Source organism: Peromyscus californicus, unplaced genomic scaffold, assembly GCF_007827085.1.
Source record: "Peromyscus californicus insignis strain IS unplaced genomic scaffold, ASM782708v3 Scaffold_24__1_contigs__length_46423439, whole genome shotgun sequence".
Taxonomy (NCBI): domain Eukaryota; kingdom Metazoa; phylum Chordata; class Mammalia; order Rodentia; family Cricetidae; genus Peromyscus; species Peromyscus californicus.
In genome coordinates this window covers 8,851,842-8,878,039 of record NW_026294535.1, presented here as the reverse complement: position 1 = coordinate 8,878,039, position 26,198 = coordinate 8,851,842, and the positions used below count along the sequence as shown (strand labels likewise).

The 26,198-nt window shown below is 38.2% G+C and overlaps 1 protein-coding gene across 14 annotated transcripts in view; it reads right to left on the bottom strand.

The window, feature by feature from the left end:
- Anks1b (ankyrin repeat and sterile alpha motif domain containing 1B) overlaps positions 1-26,198 on the bottom strand; it is a 1,024,799-nt gene that overhangs the window by 640,383 nt on the left and 358,218 nt on the right. For all 14 annotated transcript variants that reach the window (XM_052753096.1, XM_052753098.1, XM_052753099.1 and 11 more), the window contains one exon: positions 22,830-22,995. In XM_052753096.1, the coding sequence (XP_052609056.1) occupies positions 22,830-22,995 (166 nt within the window). The remainder of the gene's footprint in view (positions 1-22,829; positions 22,996-26,198) is intronic.

The following is a 26,198-nucleotide window of genomic DNA, read 5'->3' as shown; positions in this document are numbered from 1 at the left end:
CCACATTCTTTCTTCCTGGATGATGGGAGGGTGGAGGCAATTAGAGGCTGGCCTTCACCAGCATCAGATCAAGAATTACATTCTTAAGGAGGATACCCCTAGGCCAGCTAGTGAGAGATTGAAAAGAAAGAAGAGCATGATGAGGAATAAGGATGAAATGAGGTATAAATTGGTTCTGTCTGACCGGGCTCAATAGCAATCTGTGGACCTGTTACAGACTGCAATCTGTTCTGTGATCTCGGTTTACATGAGCATGAATTCTGTCAAAATCCGCATACAATTTGGCTGCTTTGTTTTAATGTCACCATTATGATCTACAGTAGGGGACATTTCCGTAGGAATCAAGCTTAATTATTGAATAGTCAAAGTTTTGTAGACATAAATTTTCATGTGTTTTGAGCAATATAGTTCATATTGCTCAGTTAATATCTATATTTACACAGGACTTATAAAAATGAAATTTCAAATAATGAGAAGTTAACAATGTTAAATGTCCAACTAAAAAGTTTAAATTTAAGTGGTCCTATTAATGCCTGTTTTATTTTATGTTCTGTCAAATCTCTTTTAAAAATTTTTATTATATTTATCATTTAAAACAATTTGAAATTTAAATATATTTTGATCATATTCTTTCCCTTCCTGATCTTTGAGAGTCACTTCCCCTCCCTACCCAACCAACTTTAAGTTTTTTCTAAAAAACCAAACAAAAACCAAATAAAACAACAAAGCCCCCAAACTGGGCATAACAGATTTATTTTATATGTGTATTACAACAGATTACTAAGTGTCATTACAGGCACACATACAATATTTTTCTGAGATGTTTGTCATATAATTTAAATTAATGTAAATTAAATATGTGCCATATATTTTATGGAGCTAATAATTTTGTTTCTAAAATTCTAAGAAATTTCATGGAAATCAACAACTAAATAAGGATATTTAAATATAATGATTGAATCACTATTGCTAGGAACCTACCTTTATTTTGTCAATCTTGTATTTTGGTATAAAATGCCCTCCAATTTGTTTCTTCGATCATATCATATGAACATGTATTTTTCTTGAAATGCTGTTACATTCTGTAAGTTATGCGGATAACCACGAAAGCAAATGCCACACACTCTGAGGGGAGTAAACGCCAATGGAATTACAACTTCTTCAGATTACTTCAGGAGATGTTATATTGCACTTCTTACACTTTGATGAATTAGATGGAATGGTCCCAGGATTTCCAGAAGGCAAACTGGGAGGCAAATGTGTAATTCAGTTCTTTCCTTTCTATACTCAGCCCAGAAGTGAACCAACTGGTAGCAGCAGATTCCATCTTTTTCTACCCTAGACAATCATTTTATGTTCAAACCGCTGTCTGTATTCTTCCTTGTTGAAGATTCTCCTTCTGGGCAACAGTATTATTTAGACAGGGAAGATTTTCTTCAGTCCCTTTTCCTAGAGATGCTTTCAAATGCCACTAATTCCAGTACCACTAAGGTCATTTAAAAGTTATTTCTCTTTGATATTATCTAAGCTTTCCAGATTAAAAAAAAATGTTCATATGATTCCCATAAAGTCAGTGGTTTTGTTTAAAAACTTGAAGGAAATTTTGCTATTAATAAAGTGTTGTTAAACACTGGCCACAGAGACATACATACATACATACATACATACATACATTCATACATACATACGTACGTACGTACGTACGTACATATATATAGAGAGAAACAGAGAAATGTAACTATACAGATATAGATGCAAAGACATCTAATTATTGTAAAGTCTGAGTTTCAATTAAAAAGCTGTATAAAAACTGTCGCATGTTCTTATTTCAGCCATTTAAATTATACATGGAATAAAGGGCCCTGAAAGTCAGTATTTATCTGTGGTTGGTGAGAGTGTGAATTATTCCTAATATTCTCCTATTTCTCAAATATTCTTCAATCAGCATATATTAATGTTTTCATGTTTGTTTCATCCATCAGCTACTTTTATGAAATAGAGATGTAAGAACATTTAAAAATCTCACTTTTCTCCTACCACAAACTATTCCCCTGCCTCTCTTTCAAGAGTCTAAAGACTTACAAATAAAAGGAGCTGTTTGCACATATACTGAGAATTGATTTCCTATAATATTTAAAGTTAGAACTAGGAAAATAATTGGCATCTCGACACCAAAAGATATCAGTATTCCAATGAAAGAGACAGCCTACCAAATGGGAAAAATAATCTTTACCAGATATTCATCTGACAAGGGGTCAATATCTAGAATATACAAAGAACTGAAATCACAAAGTATCGAGGAAAAAACTATTTTAAAAAGGGACATAGAACTAAACAGAGTTCTCAAAAGATAAAATAATAATGCCTAAGAAATATTTTTTTAAATGTTCAACATCCTTAAACATCAGAGAAATGCGAATTAAAACTACTTTGACATTTCGTCTTAACCCAGTTGAATGGCTAAGATCCAAAAACAATGATGACAAATTCTGGCATGGCTATAGTTTGGAAGGGGGAGCACTTACTTTCTGGTAGTCGGAGTGCAAACTGGTGCAGCCACTATGGAGATCAGTGTGGAGGTTCCTCAAACAGATAGAAAAAAGTCTACCACATGATCCACCTATCCCACTCTTAGACATATACCCCAAAGACTCTACATCCTACTACAGAGAGGCTTGCTCATCCATGTTCATCGCTCTTTTCATCATTCCCAGGAAACGGAAACAATCTGCCATTAATGGATGGATAATAAAACAGTGGTACATTTATACAATGGAATGTTATTCAGCTGTTAAGACAAAAAGTTTTCAAGTAAATGGATGGAACTAGAAATTATCTTTCTGAGTGAGGTCACCCAAACCCAGAAAGACAAACATCACATTTTTATCTCATTTGTAGATGCTGGTTTGGACTCTTTAGATATGTGTGCTACATTTGAACACCCGTAAAGATTGGGAAACTAGTAAGAAGACATGGAAGTGTTCCTTCAAGAGAAATAAGAAAGAATGTACGATACAAAGGGAGAAAAGGGAACCAGAAAGGGTTAAATGGGGTGGGGAATGGAAGGGCAAGGTAGAGAAGGGAATATTGGGGGAAGGGCATAACTAACACCAAAGCCATGAAGAAGTCATGTGAATAGCAATTATTGCAGAAGCTTCGTAAAATATAAATATGTGTTATAAAAGGAGTTCAAATGGAGTTACAGTATAATAGCACAACAACGCCCTTAACTAGACACTACAGGCTAACCCAGTGCCAAGAACGAGTTAGCACATCTGAGGCTATTGGCCAGTGAAGTCCCACCTCTAATTATCTTAGACTTTTGCAACTGCACTGAGTTACCTCCCAGAACTTGATGGTAAGGCCCTATTGCTAAAGATACAACATGCTTGAGTCATGGGACTTAGAGAAAAGCCTCATCCCTACTGTCGAGGTTTCATAATGCTGGATATGCATGATACCAGAGGAGAAGAAAATTAACCTTGTTTTACCCAGATATAAACCCTGTGAGCTACAACAATGACTGGTCTGGAAGATAAGCCTACTGGTGTAGTAGTGGCACAAATGTTATGGGAACAATACCAACCTTCTGATTGGATGTAAGGTCCATTCCAGAAGATAGAACTCTCCTACCGGGCACCATCACTGGGGCTAAAAACCTGTGTCTAGACAGGTCATAGGCCCTAGTGAACAGCCTATTACTGTTCTGCTGAAGGGACACAATATTAAAATGACTCCTAAGACTTACTGTGATTCTCATAGATCAGTACATCTCTCAAACGGCATCAGAGAAACGTGTATTTTTACTAGATGATTAACACAGAGGCCCTCAACTAGTCATGAAAAGACTGTCAGAACCAGAGGCCATGGATGACTACAAGGACATGGTGTTCTCCAGACACAACAGGGCAGTTGTACATATGACCTCCCAGCAACTGTGACACCCTGGACATAACCCATGCACGCTCAAGCCAGATGAAATCCAAGCATGGCGAGGGACTGTAGCCATGCAGTCCAACTCCCAGCTGAGGAGTGAGTTATTGGTAGTTGGTAAATGCCAGAATTTGAGGGTTTTTTTTCAAGGGTGTGGCCCCTGGTAGGTAGAACATGCTTCAGTGGATGGCACCCAAAACATATCCAGCACTGGTTACATCAGATGGGTTTTAAAACCTGAGGAGGCAAAGTTTGGTGGGAATTGAGAGAGTAGTGATTGAATATGATCAAAATACAATGTATGAAATTCTCAAAGAACTAATAACATATTTTTGAATAAAACATATATACTTTCATTAAAAACACACAATTCAGATGTTGCTGGTATGATTAGACTTTTCTGTTTCTTGCGGAGGCAAAATGGAGTGGAGATGCACAGAGTTAATGACTCATCAGCAGAAAGGGGAGACTGCTGCCTCCATGCTCACCAGGAGCAAGCCTGGATTAGACATAGGAGCCCAACTAATAAGAGGCAAGAAAGTGTGTCTAGGCAGACAAAAACTTCTCTCCTCACTAAGAGAACCAATTACTTATCTTCTTAACTGCTTAAGCTGAAACTGTTTTGAAGGATTTTCTGAAGGCTGAAATACCCTTGAAGTGGCAAGGCAAATATTATTTGGTCCTGATGTACTTTCTAATCAATTACGTGAATCCACGCGGTGATACCACATTTAGGATTTATACAAATGTTTGCACTGGAGCGTAAGCCTACAACACATCAAGTCACACAACTTCAAAGTTAGTAGTTTACTTCCTGGAATATTCTCGTTTGTTTAGCCCCAGTTTTGTCTGTTTATTAAGGTGTGAGAAAACTATCTGATTAAATTATCGCCACCACCTGTTTTTGCTTTCAATTCTGCTAATATCTATTGTATTATGCCTGGCAATTATTATTTTATAGAAAATTATACATTTTGCTTATGTCCTAGCCATTTTAATAAAACAATCCATCATTTCATATTATGTTTACAGTTCCTTCTGAGAATTTAATTATGTATTTGACTTCATACTATTTATTTCTATTTTCTTTTCTCTTGGCCAGTCTTGTTAGAGCCTTTTCAAGTACAGATTAATTTTTTAATTGAATTTATTTTAGTCCTTTACTTTGAAATGCATTCCTTCTTTGTCTCAAAACTTATGAGTAATCTTTCTAGAAAAATGGTAGCTTAACTGCATTTTCTATTTACTGCAACCCATCTGCTGAGTGAAAAACTGAGTTCTTGGGTCAATGTGTTTGAAATGAAAAAGAAAAAAGTAGTTAAATTAATTCTAGTATCTGTTAAATTGCCAAATTCATATCCTAATACATGGGGCAAAAGCAGTGTTAAATGCCTTATCTGGGTAAATATTTGATAGATAATTTTCATATACTAGAGGAATAGATACCTGACCATGGTCATGTGGAAAGGAAGATAGCCATTTTAGTATAATAGAATATGATTAAAAAATTTCCCAATGAGTAAAAAAGAAATTATTAGCAATTTAATGAAGTCAGAAAAACAAATGGGTAAAAATGATGAATAAATAAAGTACTCCTACATGAAATTCTCAAAAAATAAATATGTAAGTAAAAATATTTGTAAAGGTAAATAAAATTTAGAAGAAAATGTATGAATGTCTAGGGCATGTACAAGACACTATAAGAAAGAAACATAAAATATATGAATCTGAAATGTCTAAAAGTTCTTTTCATATTGGGTCATATTTTTAAAAGTGTCAAATAATTATAATTGACTAGTTTTTGAAAAGTGCCCATTTTAATACTAGTCTTTGTATTGACTTTTAATCCAACCAGCATTTCATTTCCTTAAATCTTCAAATTTAGTTTCGTCATGTATATTATGAGATTAGGAAAATGCACCTGCATTATTAACTTCTTTACTCATTAAGCAAATACAGCAAACATACTGTGGTGGAAAGGATAAAGGAAGAATTGGTGTTTCATTCCAAAGATTCAAGACGTTGGACATAACAAGAGCTGTGAAAGAAAATCATTTTTACTACATCTTGTTGAAAGTTAATTCATTGATGTAAATTTTTTATTGTTGAAAGTTAATTCATTGATGTAAATTTTTTAAAGTATCTGATGATTTTATTTATACTATTAAATGACAACATTAGTTTAGAAATTTGGGAGTTCTTTGAGATAACAAATATCCAAAGTACTAATCAGGCATTGTCTCATATGACATGTACAATTAAAAACAACAACAAAAAAAAACCCTGTAACTTAATTTTTTGATTCAATTAACATTTGACACCATTATTAAGAGTGTCCTGATATTCTATGAGTAATTGTTTGGTGGTTTAATTAAATAAATTTTACTTTAGGAAAAATATCTTATTGTTCATCTTATAATTTTCTAGCAAAATTTTAATCTTCTACCAGACTTTATCTAGAATGGATTGCTATCTACGCAAGAATCCAACATGTTTTATAGTTAGCCCCAAACCACACACACACACACACACACACACACACACACACACACACACACACACACACACACACTTTGTATCTTAGTTTCTCTAGCTTGTTTTAAAACTCGTTCACTCTATGAGCGTGGACCATTCTCCCTTTGTTCTTATGGCCCGAGAATCTAACACACCCTGGGCTCACTTTCTGTAGTGGGTCTGACTTTTGGCCCTACCCCAAATGAATTTTAGCCTCCATTGCCCATGAGTGTGCATTCTGTCCAAGGTTGTCCCCAGTTCTTAGCCAAGCCACTAGCTGAACTGCCATCCAGGTCCCACTTAGCTTGTAGTTCTGCTCCAGTCAAGCATGCAAATATCTTGCTTTTCAGAAAGCTGGACTTGGTAATTTTGCATTTACCCTTCACTTTTGGATCGATGCACTGGGTGGAAGAAAACAGGGACAAGGGATCTGCTACCAAAACCTTTACAGATCTTGCTGAGCTGAGAATGCATGTTGTAGTTTGGTGATCAGAACCATGTTTACTTTAAAAATGAAGACAATGCAAATGCATGGATACCAAGTCTTCACATGTATGTAAAACTGTGCACAGAAAAATAATAGAAGACAAAGAAATATACTAGAATGTAAGTTGCTCTGATAAGTAGGATATAAAGAAAGTGGTTTTTTTTCTTTTTATTTTGTATGTCTTAGGCAAAAGTATTAAGATAATTTATTCAGTTTTATAATGAGACTGTAAACATTCATAAAAGCTACTTAGAGGAAAATAAGCATTAATTAGCAGCGATGTTAAAATTTTTAAATAACAACACAAATCCAACAGGATTTCCTAAGGAAAATAATTAAGCAAAAAGTACATGAATTTATAGGTTTGGAAAAACTTCTGTATCACTGTGTCTCAGGGTTTAGACAAAGTGTTCTCTTCCAGTTTATCAAAGCACATCAGTTGGAATGATGACCCAAGATCCCCATAGATGCCTGTGATTGAATCAGTTAATCTTCAATGGGAATGAACTGCTCACCTAGTTTACAGTTCCATTCATGGCTGAGCTTTTAGTATTCTATTTTCATTTCCTTTATGCACAGGTAAGAGACACTGAAAACAATAATCCATCAGTTAGATGGTTCTATGAAAATTAAAAGCATAGAAAACCATGTGGTTAAATGGTGTGCAGTTTTCCCTCATGCTCTATATAAATGGAAGAATAAGCTGTTCACAAAGAATGGGTGTGGCCAAGTTAGGCAGGAATAAATACAGTTGGCCATACAATAATGGTCTGCCTGAATGCCTAGTGTGTCTATTATTTTATGCACTATAGCCTAGTTAAAATTTCTATTATTTTATTTGCTTTCTTTATGTGTGAGTCTTTTTGTTTTGTTTTGTTATGTTATGTTGTTTTTCAAGACAGGGTTTCTCTCTGTGTAGCCCTGACTGTCCTGGAACTCACTCTATAGACTAAACTGGAGAGATCCACTTTCCTCTGCCTCCGAGTGCTGGGATTAAAGGCATGGGCCACCACGTCCAGCTTTTTTGTGTGAGTCTTACACAGCTCCTGAGCCTAGAGGCCCAGAATCTTTAACAGATACTTATGGGATAGATGAGTGAGTGAGTGGTTGTATGGAAAGGGATCATTCCAAACAGCAAGAAGAAACACCAGGAAGAGCTGGGAAGCACATAGGCCAAGTTGCTTTTGAATTCTCATCCCTCTCAGCAAAGTATTCATTATTTCGCTCAACTGCAATATTATATACAATGACAAATGTGTTGAGTTGTAAGTTTGTAAAAATGTTGCCTTCTTGACTGAGGTTAGATAATTAAATATATTTAATTCTCTATTTTTTAAACTATTAAAGGACAAAATTCATATCAACTAAACTATTTTTTATCTTTTCCATATTTTAAAAATTGCCTCAGAGATTCTTACAGAACAATCTAGTTTGTATTTCTCAATTTTCTGTATTCTAATGAGACTATAAAATGTAATTCACTGGCTAGAATCTTGAATACAATAAGAATTGATATAAAATTGTTCCCATTTAAATGTATAGTATGACTACAGCTGTGTGTCGGTTAATTTGGTTAATGTTTCTTAATTGGAGTGTAGGAGTACATAAAGAGAGAACAATCTTAGCATAATACGATATGACTGATAGAGCATCTATAGAAAAGAATCTGAAGTGAATTAGTGGGCTTGCAATAGACATAGCTGGCATGTCTAGACAATGTAGCCATGGGAATAAAGGTGTTAAATATAGGTCTACAAGCATTATGAAAGACTTCTGTAAGATTATATTTTCAGAATACTATTTCCAGTTTAATGCTGCATGCAGCAGCTATTAGGCAGGAGAAAATTAATAAGAGTAATTCCATGAAGTAACAGCTTAATCATTAGAATGGGCTGAAATTATGCAACTGTGAATTCCCATGAGCTACAAGGATATTGCCTCTGTAAGGAGCATGGTTCTATCAGATAATAGTTAACACTCGGAACTCTGAAAATAACTCTTATCAAGGTTTCAACTAGCATACAAAACAAGATCATCAAAATTAAGGTACTCTCATAACACACCTAGAGAACAAGTGTGTATTCTATCTTGAGAAGCTAGAAGGACAATTTTGAATACTTCTGCAATAGAAAGGCGATAAATGTTTTAGGAGACAAATATCTTTAATCTAATTACATGTTAGATATGCATATTGAACCATCATGTGGTACCAAATTATCATGCATAATTTTTGTGTTTATGTATAAAATTTAAATATTCTGAAATATAAGCAAAAATAGTTAAAAATTTATATCTTTAATAGAGTCTAAGTATATTTTTCTTTCTTCAGAAAAGAAAATAATGTACATATTTAATATGAATTAAATAGAATCCAACTGTTTTGGAAAAATATATTTTAACTTTGTAGACAAATAAGTTAATCATTCTCTAATTATTATAAAAATAATTTGCATTAGCTGTGGAAATTTTGGAGAATACAAAAAGTATGCAAACAAATTAGCAACACATGTAATCTTACCAATAAAGACAGTACTGCAATGTAATGTCTTCCTGGTCTCACCCATGAACTTGCATGTAATATTACCGCTAAATGGTATTAAATGTAAATTTGCATTGATTCACTCAACAGATATTTACTGAAGGGTACCTATGTGTCATAGTGAAAATCTACATAATCATTACTCAAAAACATTATTTTGGGGTTGGGGAGTAGCTCAGCTGGTAATGTTGTCTAGCATTCATGAAGCCCTGGGTTCTATTCCCCAGTTCCACACAAATCAGGTGAATGCCTATAAGCCTAGCATTCAGGAAGTACAGGCAGGAGGAGGCAGAGCTCAAGAGCATCCTGAGCTATACAAGAAGATTCAGGCAAGTCTGGAATACAGGAGACCATGTCTCAAGACAAAACAAAACAACAACAAACATATCTCCACGACTTAAGTAACCCTTGCCTTTAGATGTATCATTATTACTTTACCATCATTCATTTTGTCTTTTGGGTTGCCTCTAATTCATCCACTTACTGTAGAATGATTAGAATGTTCTGTGATGTCTACATCACACACAGGTTTTCTGACAAATAGTAAACAGCTTCCCAAAGCTTCCCATTTCCTTTTGAGAGGAAAAAAAAAAAACTCAAGACTTACCTTGTGAAGCTAAATCAAACAAGCAATCAGACAAAACCCTCAAGACTGCAGGCTTCATTAAGTAGATAATTAATTGTGAATATGGTTAAGAATATGGCCAAACCCTCTGTGTTTAAATTCTAGCACTCTTATTTGCTAGCATGTTCTAAACCACTCTATGACCTGACTCTCCTATCTGTAGAACAGGAATGGGAGGATTATCATTCAAACTAGTTTAAAATCAAGTTAATATGCATAAATTATCCTAACACATTACCTATTGTTTCCTTTACATGAACTGAGGCAGTGATTTGGGCAGAAGCTGTGGCTGCAATGACGGATAGCAAAATTTAGGATCATAGGCAAACAAGTGAAACCCTAAAATAACTATATAATTCTGATCATAAGGCTTATCGAGGAAAGAAATACTAGAAGGCACTAGAAGAGTTGAAAGCAGAGGCATTTACATTTCTTCTGGGGCACAGGATGTGTGAGTGCCAAAGGGGTTTCCTGAGGAAGAACCTGAGCTAACTACTCTAGGAAACCTGAGTAACTAAGAAGGCTGCTATGATAAGTTAGAAACTGGTGAGTCAATGGTTAAAGATACTGAGTGACTGGAAAGACAAAACTAAGGAAACAATAAAACACCAGTCAGAGCTCCTTATTAAGAATTTGGGCCATTGTTCTAAGACCAGTGGCAAGCCACGAAAGGGTTTTAACTGGAGGAGCAATGCAATCGGATCTGTGGTTGTGTTATAAAGGCAAGAAGGGCAAATAGGGCAATTTGGGGCTATTAACATAACCAGTAAGAGTGAATGGTCATGTGGAGAAGGAGATGTCAGGAGGTTTGAGAGACAGATGATAAGGACCAGAATTATCCTATCACTGATTCCTCTAAAAAACCATAAGATTAGCTGACTGAATTAGAGTTGATGGAGAGGTAGGTGGCAAGATTGACATTTGGGTTGCTGCTGTTGGGTAGATGATAAATCCTTCTAGTGAAATCACAATCATGATGTGGGAAAGAGATTGGAAAGTTTAGGTTGGGATAGATGCATGAATTGGGGTGCATTTGAGACACAGGTATAGATAGATATTCAGTGGATAGTAGATGGACATGGGAAATGGATCTACAGGTGGGCTTTAAACTAAGAGAAGTGGTTATAGCTATAAATAAATATTTGCAAATCTTCAGCATATTGATTGCAACAGAAGCCACACTGCACATAAAATCACCTATGGGGGGGGGGGGGGGGAGAGAGGAAGGATGGGAGGGAGGGAGGGAGGGAGACAGACAGAGAGAGACAGACAGAGACAGAAAGACAGAACAAGGGAGAGAAATGGGGGACTTTAACTGCAGCTCCAGAAACTCCAAAATTCTGAAGCTGGTCAAAAGGGTCAGCTGTCAAAACAGAGAACATAGTTGATGAAAACTCACCCTGGACAGCAAAGAGAAGAAAAGCTGTCACCAGGCAGTGGTCACCAGTTTGTGTGGCTGAGAGGTTAAGAAAAGCGGGGACTAAGAAATGTCCTCTTAGGTTTTGTGGCATCAAGACCCTTGTTAAAGTACATTTCAGCTGAGGGACAAGAAGTGGAAACCTGCCTGTGGTGAGCTGAGAAGTGAAGAGGAGAAAGAAAATAGACCCAAGAGTATATGGTAGAGATAGTGTGATGGCTATTCCTGGGGATCAACTTGACCATAGCTGGAGTGAACCAGATATGGAGGGCACACATGCATTTGATCCAGATCTTGAGGCTGGAGGACACATCTTCAATCTGGGCCACACCTTGTGTTGGAAGCCTATAGAAGGACAACGGAAGAAGAAAGGGTGCTCTTCACCTGCTTGCCCTCACCTCTATCAGCCCATCCATTCCTTCTTTGGGATCCAGCAGACCAGCTGAGTCACCCAGCCTTGGGGGACTGAGAAGCTACTAGACTCTTGGACTGTCTGTTCATAACTAGGCATTGTTGGACTGCAGCCTGTAAGTCATTCCAATAAATTCCCATATATAATATATATACACATATGTTATACATATATATATACACACATATGTTATACATATATATATATATATACATACATACATATATAGATGTATAGAGAGATTCATCCCATAAATTCTGTGGCTGTAGAGAACCCTGTCTAATACTAGAGAAGAGTAGCTGGGTTTCCGGTAGGTTCAAGGAATACCTATTTGTCAGTTAGATGTTTTCATTGTCAATAGTTTTTGGGTTTTGCCTTTTTTTTCCAAATGGAAAGATGGCATATTTAGACATTGATTCACATGTTCAGTCGAAAAAGACCATTAAAAACCCAAAAGGTAGGCTGGTGGAAATCTCAGTGGTGGATGGTGTGACTGACTTGTGGGAAGGAAGGACCTGGGTTTGAACCCCAGAACATTATGCATGTATGTGTGTGTTTAAGGGGGTATACTGCAAATACTACTTTATATACAAGCACACTGAGGGGAGAAGAATGAATGAATGAAGCTGTAAAACTGCTAAAAAGGCAGACTGGAACATAGAGGATACGGTTAACAGGGAGAGAAAACCCCACCTATATTACCAAGAGAGACACATAAGAGAAAGGAGTCGGGGGGGTTCTCTCTGTGTGTACCTCTGTGTGTGCATTCCTCTCTCTGTCTCTGTCTCTATACATTCTCTTTGTCTTTTCGTTTGTTAGAGACATAGTCTCACGTAGCCCAGGCTGACCTGGAAGTCTTGATCCTCCTGCCTCCATCTCAAAGGTGCTGGGATTACAACTGTAGGGTTTCTATGTTCTTTCTAAATTAAAATATGAAATCAGCTACCGAGACAAGAAAGGAAAGCACCTGGAATTTGAAGACACCAGAGAAACAGTGGGGACCTGCTTGAATTTCATGGGCATGAGTTAGTGAATGAAGTAATACCTCTCTCATTACTATACACCGTCTGACATTATAGGGAACCTTGATCCCAGAAGAGGCATGCACACCATAAAAGCCTACACCTCCATCTTAGCAAGAGTGCACTGTATTTTTAGAAGCCTTAATCTACGATATATGTTAATCCATTTAAAGTACAGGTGAAACTCATTTGCCGTGATTTTCTTTCTGTTTAGGATGTTGGTTTCAAAATATAGCAAGCTTCCGTCAACAGGAGCAAGGTGAAACATCTGCCTTGTCAAAATGCCCACATGGATAAAGGAGGTGGCTAACGGACCAGGATTTCACTAGGCACGTGGGAACCTTGGTTTTCTTTCTGTTCCCCTCTGTGTTACCAAGTTGGCATGGTGTTACCAACTTACCATGTAGATATCTGACTTAATAAATGGCTACAAAAATCACTGAGCACCGAGCAAATGCCAGATAAATAATTGCTGTCTGATAAAAATGGTTCTTATCAGAAAAACCAATATTTGTATGTAAAAGAATGCTTCCCAGGGCCTTAGAAATAGTTTGTTCTTTTAAATGAGTTAAACATACCCACAGAAATCATGTTGACATTGCTCACTTCCTTAGCAGAGATAAACGTCTGTCTTGGCCCAGTTAGGATTCTTTTAATTTAAAAAATGTGGCATTAGAAAGAATCTTCACTATCTCAAACATATATATATTATATATATGTAACCATATAAATATATTTATTTTTATATATAAATACATTTGTAACCATATAATATATAAATATATTTTATATATTAAATGTATTCTACACATATTATATTAAATATTTATATATAATATAATTATAAATATAAAATATATGTGTTTATGTATATATCATTTACACAAATGTGTTTATATATTATAAGTTTATAAATATTTACTATACTATGTGCATTATATATATGCATTTTTATATATTTATGAGTGTTAAATATATATAAATATATATTTACATGGTTACACATATATTACAGAAACCTTCACCCTCAATCCTGCCTATATCAGCTATCAGAAAAGGTATAGTGGGGTGTTGGAGTTTACTTACAGTGACACTTCCATTTCAGGCAGACCATGGTCCAGTAAGCACATTAGCAAATTGAACAGTGGTAACCAAGACCCCCACTATCCTGGCGGGTCACTATTGAGCATGCCCTTTTTATCAGAGATCATCCATTCTCTCTCAACAGGATTAGAAACAGTCTTTGCTAGTGTTGTTATAAATTGCTCATTAATCAAAATGGATTTATTGAGCACCCATACTGCGCAAAGCCTGTACTAAGTGATTCAAAATAACAGGTTGCTTAGTTACCACAAAATGGAAAAATTCCCCTGTGAAGGATACAATTAAATGAAAGGCAGACAACAAAACATCTTCTTTGATGGCATCTGACTATTTCATAAGGGCTTTTTATGGCCATTACGGCCATTTTCTTTTAAAGACACCTCATTCATTAATTCCTTTTTGTTGCTGTTGTTCCTTCCTATGGCTGAGTCACCACCATCAGAATATACAGTCCTCTGCTTGAGAGGAAACAGATAATTTAACAGTGGCAGCACAATGGGAATCTCAGCAATCCTTACTTTAGGAGTCCATTATTGTCATTCTTACTCCATGTGAAATCCATAGTCATTGAGGCACTAGCAAAGTCTTCTTTAGAGAAAATCTCACTTATTGGTTCAATCATAAAATCTGGTTGAACATAGATAAACTATTAGTGCACTTTCTTACAAAAATTAAACTAGTAGCAATGGTAAAAAGTTTTGCTTACCTGCTTAATAAATACAGAAAGGGGACTAACATGCATACTTAACTGTTATTTTCAGAAGAGATATATTGTATCTATGAATGGCATTGCCAGTTACCAGGAAGAAATTTCTTATCCTCTCAGCTAAGCAAGCTAGGCAGGATTTGACCTGTGCAGAAAGATCCATACATGCTAATGCATTAAATGTATGTGTTCAGTTATAAATCTCTGATTTAGATTCATGGGGTCATTGCAATATAGCAAAAATGTGTGGTGCAGATGTGGCACACGCCTTTAATCCCAGCACTCAGGAGGCAGAGTCGAGTCCAGCCTGGGCTACAGAGTGAGTTCTAGGACAGGCACCAAAACTACACAGAGAAACCCTGTCTTGTAAAACCAAAACAAACAAACAAAAAATATATGGCTTACACAATAAAAATTTCTTTAGTTCCATTGTCTAGGAGTCTCAGAATGAGACATCATCAGGACAGATTCTATGAGGTCCATGAAAAATAATATTGGCCTGTATATTATTGTTGGTTTTCTTACCCTTTGGATTCCTTTAGTTCTTTTGGGGTACCTGCCACCAAGCTTCCAAATAAATCACATACAGAGTCTTATTCTTAATTATGAATTCCCAGCCTTAGCTTGGCTTGTTTCTTGCCAGCTTTCCTCATATTATCCCTTCTACCTTTTGCCTTTGGGCTTTTTCTGTTCTTTTACTTCTATAAATCTTATTCCTACTCTGTGGCTTGCTGTGTAGCTGGGTGGCTGCGGCCCTGGAGTCCTCCTCCTTCTCTGGCTACTTCTCTTTTCTCCCAGATTTCTCCTCCTATTTATTCTCTCTGTCTGCCAGCCCCACCTATCCTTTCTCCTGCCTCACTATTGGCCATTCAGCTCTTTATTAGACCATCAGGTGTTTTAGACAGGCACAGTAACACAGCTTCATCGAGGTAACAAATGCAACATAAACAAAAGTAACATGCCTTAAAATAATAATTCTACAACACTCGTACATGGCAATCTTCTTGTGTCACCTCACATTGCTTTCCCCTTTCTATGAAAACACAAGACACACTGGATGTCCCACAGGCATGCCCAATCTTTTAACACTGAGATAGCACATTGTTCTCACCTACAAAATTGATGCTAAGGAAACGTACATTCCAGTCACTCCTCTGCCAAAAACCAAGCAGCACAGCTCCCAAAATTTTGTGTAAATTTACAATGTTGTCATGTTTACACTCATGTTCATAGATGTCTTCTACTGCATGTGGACATAGGTTGGACATGCCTGGTGAGGCCTACTTAATTACTTTATTACTTCTATGAAGATGGTATCTCTAAATTCTGCAAACAATATCACACCTAAGGTACTAGGGGTTAGGATGCCAACTTTTAAAGCCCCTTTTGTGTGGAGGATAAACAAGTCAATCTCTAGATGTTCCTTTAAAGATCTAACCATCCTTTTCCATGACTCTCTTGCCTCTTCCCCCTCCTCCCTCCCACAGGGAGAGCCTCCAGTGCAGTTCTGTGCAGAGAACTAACCCCATTTTGTTTAAACCTACACCATGCTATTCAACAGAATCAACCCAAGCCACAGCATACACTCCTGGAGATATGGTTCTCTAACGCCCTGGCTACTTATTTCCAAAAGGTCAGGGTCTCTGAAGAGAGAAGGAATGATCTTTACTCCTACACACCTCTTAGTATCATTCTCCCTGCTCCCTCTTCATTAGCATTGCCTTTGGCTGGCCACAATCATTTCCTGCTGAGATTTCTATCTGTTTAAATTGCTTTTCCATAGCTGAAATAAACACCATGACCAAGAGCAACTTGGGGGGTAAAGGGCAGCTTGTTTTACCATACACTTCCAGGTCATAATCCATCATTGAGGGGAGTCAGGGCAGGAAGTCAAGGGAGGATCCAGTGATGAGTGATGCTTGTTGGCTCACTCTCTGGTTCCTGTTTAGCTACCCTTATTATACAGCCTAGGTGGTCCTCGGCTTAGGACTGGGGCTTAATGATGCTTAGGGCTGGCCCACCTGCATCAGCTAATGATCAAGATAATCCCCATGCACATGTTTGCAGGCCAGTGTGCGCTAGCCTTCAATGGAAGGCTCTCCTCTCAGATGACTCTAAGTTGTGTCGAGTTGCCATTCAAGGTCTATCCAGGATACACATTAATGAGCTAACTACTTTTCCTGCTTCCAACCTCACTCTGGACAATCCAATCCCATTTTGTTTCATAATGGTCATTCTAAAACAAATACCTAATGTTGGCACAGTCTCCTTTCTTTCTTATTATTCATTCGACCTTAGAAGCATTCTATGCTCTAAGAGGTTAGTCCATGAGTGAATTTCGTTTGGCCATGCCCATGGATTTCTACATACTGTCCCCTGGCTACAGTGCCACACACCTCCTCTCATACATCCATCTAACCCTTCCTTAGTTGAGGCCGAGATCAGGTAGCATTTGTTGGGAGAAAATTATTGCTCACACTCCTCCAACAACCCAGGAATATGTATGTGGCTTTGCTTCTTGCACTAACTAACCTTCAAATTTTCTTATTTTTAGGACTTGCACCTCAACTCTGTTTCAGTGCCTGGAACTGGAACACCAGAGGTACTCTGTTCATGTTCACTGGATGGATGAGTGGGCAGTTTCCTCCCCAGTCAGTCAGTTTGGTCTCCATACCTACAAGTCCTCTCTTTGCTGCCAGAGAAGGAACACAGCAAGAACTCCAAGAGAGGTCAGCAGCTCCCCCAAGTTCATCAGCTCACTAAGCTGGTCACAGAGGAATGGCACAAAGCTAAATGTAAGTCATAAAGTACTCATGGCAGGGAGAGACTTGGGAACGACACGATCCATGAAACCTAGAGATACAGGTTAGCTGAATGAATAGAATGTAGTGGCGGTAGAGTAAAGGGTGCACACTGCTTCTAATCTAGCCAACAAAGACACAGCTATGCTGATGCTGTCTCACCAGCCATATATGGTGTTTATAGAGAGCAATTCTTTGGGAGTCCCTGATAGGAATCTGTCTTCATTTTTATTGCTATGATTTAAAAAAACGCACATAATTTCCATTTTAATTCTAGACTCCTCACTGGTAGAATTCATAAACACAGCCCAAAGTGCAGAGCATGAGTCTTATGGATTCAGCTGACTCAATTGGTCAAGCTGTTTCTATACTAAGCCCAAGTATCAAAGACAATAGGAGAAATCATATATCCGTGTAAATTACATCTAGCTCCATTTAGAAGAAATCAGAACAAAACAACAGCATCTCAGACAGTTGTAGGAATCTGTGTTTTCCAAAAGCAGCTGGATGAATGACTTCTGCTGTTATACAGTTAGCATTCTTTTGTTAAGGGTCAGAGAAAGAAAACTCCCTCCACTTAAATGCGGGCAGGCTCTTGACCACAGGAGAAGTGATGCCTCGCCAGTCAAAGCTAAGCCATAAAAGGGAGTACAGCTTCTGCCGAATTTTCTTGGGGTTTATTCTTGGAAACATATTAATATATACCATGAGCAATCCAAGTAGATCATGGTAGGTATGGAAGATAGGATGTTAGTTTTCTTATTTATTTGAAATTAGTCTATGGTGATATTTTATTTTGTACTAAAATGTTATTTGTATGCTAATAAATAAAGATGCCTGGGGGTCAGAGCTATTAGCAAGCCATAGGAAAGCAGGGCGGTGGTGGTGCATGCCTTTAATCTCAGCACTTGGTAGGCAGAGCTAGGTAGATCTCTGTGTGTTCATGGATACAGCCAGCATTGGAGACATACACACCTTTGATCTCAACCGGCGATGGAGGGCCTGGAGGTCTGTACAGAAAGGCAGTGATGGACATGTGGTTGGGTTTGCAACCAATAAGAGGGCAGAACAGAAAGTCTTTATAAAGACTTTAACACGGGAAGTAGCTCTCTTTCGGAGAGGTAGGACCACCACAGGAGGAGGGGTAAGGTTTTAGCTCTTAGCTCTGACCTCTTGGCTTTCTTCTTTGCATTGGTTCTGTGTTTCTTATTTAATAAGATGGTTGGTTACATCTACGTTAGTCCAGACTGATGTGAAGCTCACAATGTTGCCAAAGATGGCCACAAATTCACAGTAATCCCCCTGCCCCAGCCTCCTAAATATTAGGATTTTAAGTTTGAGCCAGCATACCTGATGTGAGGGAGCCGGCCCCTCTTGGAGTCAGTATAAGACACAACCAGACACCAAATTCTCATCACAAAGATTAATTACTCTGGAAGGGCAAGCAGGCACGGGGGGGGGTGGGTGCTTTGGGAATGTAATCTAACAGTTTTCAGCAAGTGGGGGCGGGGGGGGGGGGCGGTAAAAGGCAAAACCTATTGGCGCCATGTTGGTCCATCTCCAGCCTGTTAGAGCCTTTCACCTGGCCTAAGAATGGATCCTGTACACAGATTCTGTTACAGCGTTTTATCAAGATGCCCTAGCTAATGACTGGGAACAGCAAGCAAGAAACTCCTGCAGAGCCATCCCAGAACTGCAGATTTATAAGAAAAATAAATGAGTGTGTGTTGTTGTTGTTTTAACTAGGTCTTAAGGTTAGTGTGTTACGTGGTATTCAATAACCAGAAGAGACTTGGACAGTTGAAAATGCCGTGTTCTACAACTTGTGGCTTTAACACTGTGACTTCTCAGTAGGCAGAAGCTGGGGAAACTCTAAACAAGGGACTATGAAAGCCTAAAAGTTCAGGGGAAGAAGCTGAGGGGACCTAAAGAGCTATTCAAAGAGAGAACCTATGACTGGAAGCTGGGAAGACGGTCCTGATTTCTCTGATGTCTTTTCCTTAAGTATGGTTACTTATCAGGGGCAAAAATGCAAGAGTCACTCACTCAGCACACACATAAAGAACAGCAAAAGCACACAGTGAAATGTCAGCTTTCCCCAAGCCAGGATGAGCACTCTCACCAGAAGCCTGGTCATGCTGACATCCCAGATTTCCTGAGTGCAAAATGGTAATAAAGTAGAAGCACTGGACTTTCCGCTGGTGGTGGAGAGATCTTCAGAATCCAGCCCATACTTCATGAGGAAAAACATGGCATCTACAGCAGAGGGTAAATGATGCCCACACCAAAGCCAAGCTCCCAGTTTACATACACTTGCCAGGTATCCAACTAGGCTCCATCTTCAAGCAGCCTTGGTGTCAGTGGTTCTCCATGGGCTGGAGATGGAGCGTAGATCTACAGCACTTAGCATGCACAGTGCCCTGGGTTCAATTCCTACCACAGGAAAAAGGAAAGAAAGAAAAAGGCAGTTCTCCAAGTTCCCTAAGTGAGCAGTCTCGGTTGACACAAGGTGGTCAAAAGGAGATCCTTGAAAAATGAGCCCAGCTAGGCTCACAGATTCAGGAGCAAAAGAAATTACTGTGATCAGTTCAAGCTTAGTGGCTTTTAAATAGCAATAGACACACGACACAGGCATTCTCTCTTCCTTCAATTGTACCTTCTGCTTCCAGGATGCTTTCATATCGCTTCCAAAGGACTCTATGAAATATTGTATCTTCATATATTATACAATCTAACAAATTTTACCATTCACTTATCAACCTCCTCACATGTATCAGGGCAGGGTTATTTGGGACACCCTTTTCTCAAATATATTACTTTCAGAACTCTAGAACTTTGATCAGACACATAAGAAATTCTTGGAACATATACTCCATGCCGTACATGCTTCTGTTCTGTCCTTTTTCTTTCTATACAGCATTCTGAGATTTTCTTCTTATCCTATTTCCCATTCACTAAAACTTTCTCCAGGTGAATTTAATGTCTTAGAACATCATCCATACATCATATGCTGTGTGTACCATTTTTTTCCCAGTTCTAGAGGTTTACTTTTTCATATCTATTATACTGTGGTGGGTTTTTTTTTTCAAAGCTTCTCTTTGCCTGAAATTACTTCAGCATTACCTCTCCTTTATCTTTGTGTAATCATTTTATACTCTCCATCTGACAGTTACCATTTGGGAAGTCTTTTCAGGTGTTTCTATTTTCCCTTAGTTCTGCTGATTCTTGATGGAGGTATTTACTCTCCTTCCTAAGGGTCATAGTTGTTTCTGACTGGTCCATGAGGGTATTGCTTTAACCTAAATTCAGTTTTCCGAAGTTCTGTGTGAGATGAATTTGGGGTGCTAATCTGTATAGGGGTGAGCTTACAGTATGAATTCCTCAGGAATCTTACCTCTTGTTTTGCTCACAACAGATCAAGACTTTGAAGTCTTTGGGATGGAGGGTGTGAGGCAGCATTATTTGTGATTACCACAGAGATGTAACCCTTGGAATCTGAGTCTGTGGAGGACAATGTTCACAGTAGAATCTTCACACTAGGCAGTCATGGGGATCTTTCTTTATCTGAATTCGTTGCTCCAAGAACCACTTCACAACAATAGCTTCAGCTTATTGGAAAGTTCTGGTTTCCACCCACTTCTCTACAGCTATGAGCACTGGTTTTATTCTCCATGATGGCGCATGAATCACTCATTAGCCCCTCTTCATCCATAGCCTGTACTCATCCGGCCTATTGCTAGCCTTACATCTTTTCTGATTGCCAGTGTCACACGAGGACTATCTGACATTTCTTTTTTTTTTTTTTTTGGTTTTTTCGAGACAGGGTTTCTCTGTGTAGCTTTGCACCTTTCCTGGGACTCACTTGGTAGCCCAGGCTGGCCTCAAACTCACAGAGATCTGCCTGGCTCTGCCTCCCGAGTGCTGGGATTAAAGGCGTGCGCCACCACCACCCGGCTCTATCTGACATTTCTTAACACATCTGTTCTTTGTTCACAATTCCTACTTCACCTCACCCCCTGACATAATGCGACACTATGGCACACAATGAAGAACACAGGCTGCATCACTCAAGCTCAGACCCCAACTCCATCCCTATTAACACACTCCTGTGATGTTACCTAAAGTGTCAGGGCCTCCACGTCCTCATTTTTAAAGTGATGGACAATGTTAATATCTCACAGCATCCTATGAGCTATGTGAGCTAACACACATAAAGCACTTAGAACACGTAGTAACTACTTTTATTACTTTATTTTCACCTTATCCAAAAAATATCTTCCTTCTGTGTGGTTATCATTCACACAGCACCCCTCCCTCAGCACTGCTCAAAGTCTATCTGTTCATCTCTGTGAAATTTTCCAGCCTATTATCTATAATGGATTTTCTGGGTTCTACCTCGAACCCTCTCTAGCTCCTCCTTTCATTGCCCCCAACACACACCAAGTGCTGGGGTCTGAACCAAGAGCCATGCGCATACTAGACAAGCACTTGACCGCTGAACTAGCCCCAGTCCAATTTGCCATCTTAGGCGGAAATAAACCCACTTGGAAATGGAATAGCATTTCTCCATATTAATAACCTCACTCAGCCAGGCGGTGGTGGTGGCGCACGCCTTTAATCCCAGCACTTGGGAGGCAGAGGCAGGCGGATCTCTGTGAGTTCGAGGTCAGCCTGGGCCACAGAGTGAGTTCCAGGGAAGGCGCAAAGCTACACATAGAAACCCTGTCTCGAAAAAAAAAATAATAACTGAACTAAAATAATAATAATAATTTATCTGGACTATCGCATTGCCAACATCTACCCATTCACTCTGTTCTTGCTTTGGGTGTTTCATCTTCAATAACTCTAGCCACCAGAAAACACTTCCAACCTTTAAACTAGAGCAAGTTATAAAAACATGAGGTAAATTTACTAACTAAATACAATTTGACAAGTTAGAAACAGATAGGATGTCAAAAGGTCTATATAAAGACTCCTGCTACCACGGACCCAAAGCATTATGTTCCACCAAGGTTCCTAATGATGAAAAGGCGCCTAAGTGCCTTCATCAAGGCAGGGCCATCTCCATGAAGAGCCCTTAATCTTTAGGAGATTTCACATCAAAACCCATGGCTTACCTGTGCTCACTTGAAATGCAAAACTGATCACTGGAACTACACTGGGGCACATTCATGTTGATAATATAGTATGAAATAAAAATATTAATGGTGTATCTTCACTTATGTGAGTATGCAAATTGAATTGGCCAATTGTGAGTAGGAAATATTACCAGTTCTCGGAGAAGGTGCCCGTGCGATTTCTAGGGAGCAAGGTTTCTTTGTAACAGCTGTGTCCATGAGATCACAAAGAAAGTTCTCATTTTCTGAAGGAAATGTGTCCAGAGAGGCAGATGGTACGATTTCCATGATGTAATTCCTCTTCTTTGGATAAGACTCCTGAAAAGGAGAGGTAATAAAAAGCTTTTTAATAAAAATACAGCCTTGTCTGATTTATAAAAATCAGAAAAGGTAGTTGGGTCCATCAGTTGTTATCAAATTGGCTAAGAACTGATGCTCTGTCTATTGAAAAGGTCCTATAACCATGTGTTATCACTGATACTATTTAAAGAGTTCCTACCATTTGGTTAACCTGGCTTTCCATTAGTCACTAACAGTCTTGATCTTCCTCTGTTATGCTTATCTACTTCCTAGCCACAGAGTAAACAGCTTTAATCAACAATCATTTCGCAGACCCTGCTCTTTGCCTACCTTCTAGAGAGAGCCATATAGCTCACCTTTGGCCAGTTAAACATAAGCAGAATTCTCTGGAAGGATTCTGAAGGGATGGTTTTCCCCAGAGAAGATTGGGAGGAGGCTACTACCCCTAGGCTCCTCTCTGGGGGAGGGGAAGACTTTATTTTTTACTGTAATGCAAACTCAAGAACAAAATGATAAAAACCCAGAAGTTGCACTGCTGTGGGATGGTCTGTATGTCAAATGTGTTGCTGATTGGTCAATGAATAAATTGGCAGTGGCCAGGCAGGAAGTATAGGCGGGACTAACAGAGAGGAAAATTGAGAGAACAGGAAGCTGGAAAAGGAGACACTGCCAGCCGCCATCAGGACAAGGAAGATGTAAAGTACCGGTAAGCCACAAGCCACGTGGCAAAGTATAGATTAATAGAAATGGATTAATTTAAGCTGTAAGAACAGTTAGCAAGAAGCCTGCCACGGCCATACAGTTTGTAACCAATATAAGTCTCTGTGTTTACTTGGTTGGGTCTGATGGCTGTGGGACTGGCAGGTGAGAGAGATTTGTCCTGACTGTGGGCCAGGCAGAAAAACTCCAGCTACATTGCACCATTAAGATAAAAGTGTTTGGTACCCTTATGACGTCATTGGATTGCTTGAATAGACCTAGAACCAGTTTCTTCAGGCTTTGTACGTACATATTAGCATCCTCATAGTTTAAGTCATTGCTATTTGAGTTTCCTCTCAGAATTATAAGTATCCCATCCAACATATTAATATTTTTCATGGTAAACACTGTTAACTATATAATGAATACACTATGGCTAACACTTATTAAGGTTAGGATATAATTTAGATCCAGATTTTATGCTACTAATTCTTCAGTATATTCTAAAAACCGCAGTGCAATTAATTTTATAACGTCTTAATTTCTTATGAATGATGAATTAACAGGTTACCAATAATTATTGGAGCTTCCGTGTGTGTAGTGTGTGTGTGTGTGTGTGTGTGTGTGTGTGTGAGAGAGAGAGAGAGAGAGAGAGAGAGAGAGAGAGAGACAGAGAGAGACAGAGAGAGAGAGAGAGAGAGAGAGAGAGAGAGAGAGAGACTATATTAAGCACTAGAGGCTAAGCATTAGTGTTGTTTTTTTTTTTTTCCTTAATTGGCAAGACATAGTCCTTGCTCTCAGGGAGTTCATAGTCTACTTGAGAAGGCAAATTATCTGCACAATGGATTTCAGAATGAACCTCATTTTATTTCTTCTATTTGTTACCTTATAAAGTACACTTCACAGCTGAGAAACAAATAACAAGAAAATAAACTCATTTTCAGAAAATCTTCCAAGATATATTCCAGGGTTGATACAGATTTAGTGTGAGCTCCTACTTTCTCTATAATGATATTTACAGTAAGTGGAATTCAAGGTCAGGGTAATTGCTTTCAGACCACACCAGACCCTCACACATCAAAGAGTCAATTATGTTCACTCTGCTCTATTGAGAGCAGGAAATTGGGAGTAATTTATTTTTAACAACAAAGGGTGACAAAGTAGAAAGGATCCAGAGGAAGCAATCAAGAGGGTATTTGCTTTAAAACCCATGTCAGAGAAAAAAATGATGAAAGGAGCCACAGTGTTCTATCCAGAGAAGTCGCACAGCTACACAATGCTTTTCTCAACCTAGCTGAAAGGCTCTCTCTGTCAGTGCAATCTCACAAAGTGGAGGGAAAGGCAAAGCTCTTAAAAGGCAAAAAACAGAAGGAAAAAAGACTAATATTTATAAGACAAGAAGAGGAAATTTGGGTCAATAACCAAAATAACTTTTATGAATTAAAAGTATTACTTTTCTTATAAAATAAACACACATTGGTCAAATAAGCTAACAAATGGGACTAGACAGCAACAGAATAGACTCTCCATTACTGGCAATCCCCAGCTCGTTCTCTGTGGATAAGACTATAGATGAAGCCTATGTCACGGGTATACCAGATGACTCTGCTCTGTCACTGTGTCTTCTGCAGCAACCTGTATCCGGAATCTGCTGCAAGTCCTGGCACACAGCAGGAGAGGAGTCAGCCCTATGCATCAGCTGGACAGTCTTGTGTTCTTTAAGCAGATGTAACTACTGTCATCTAAATGATTTCACCTTTTTGTCAGTTTGTTATTGATTACTCCATTCCCTTTCAAAAAGGATTCTCCAATCTTATCCCAGTTGGAATGGCAAATATCAACAAAACAAGTGACAACAAGTGCTGGAGTAAGTGTGGGGAAATAATAATAATAATAATAATAATAATAATAATAGTAATAATAATAATAATAATAGAATTCTCAGCCTTGAAAATGAAATAAAGTCTCCAGCTAAAACCCTACACTAAATTTATCAGAATAATTCATGGACTTGGGAAAGTTGCAATGTCACTATTTATATAGAATTATTAGGATTTGTAAATCCTTAAAAATGACTTGGAAGTTTAACTACTAAGGATGGACTAATTTACTTTCTCCATGTGTTAATACACAGACTGATTCCAAACCTTGATTTCTGTGAATAGGGCTACAATAAACATGGGAGAGCATCATAACGTCTCAACACACTGATTCTGCATCCTTTGAGTAGATACTCAGTAGTGGAATAGACCATTCTCAACATTTTTTTAATTCTTTGAGAAACTCTATACCACTTTCCATAACGGCTGCATCAACTTATATTCCATCCAGTGGTGTGCATGGGTTTCATTTTCTCCATATTCTCCCAAAACTAATAGATTTTTGTCTTTTTCATATTAGCCATTCTAATGGCTATGAGATCTCACTGTAACTTCGATGTGCATTTCCTGGTTATTAGGCAGGGGCATTATTTATACCTATTGGTCGTCCTACATATCTTCTTTAAGGACTAGCTATCCGGG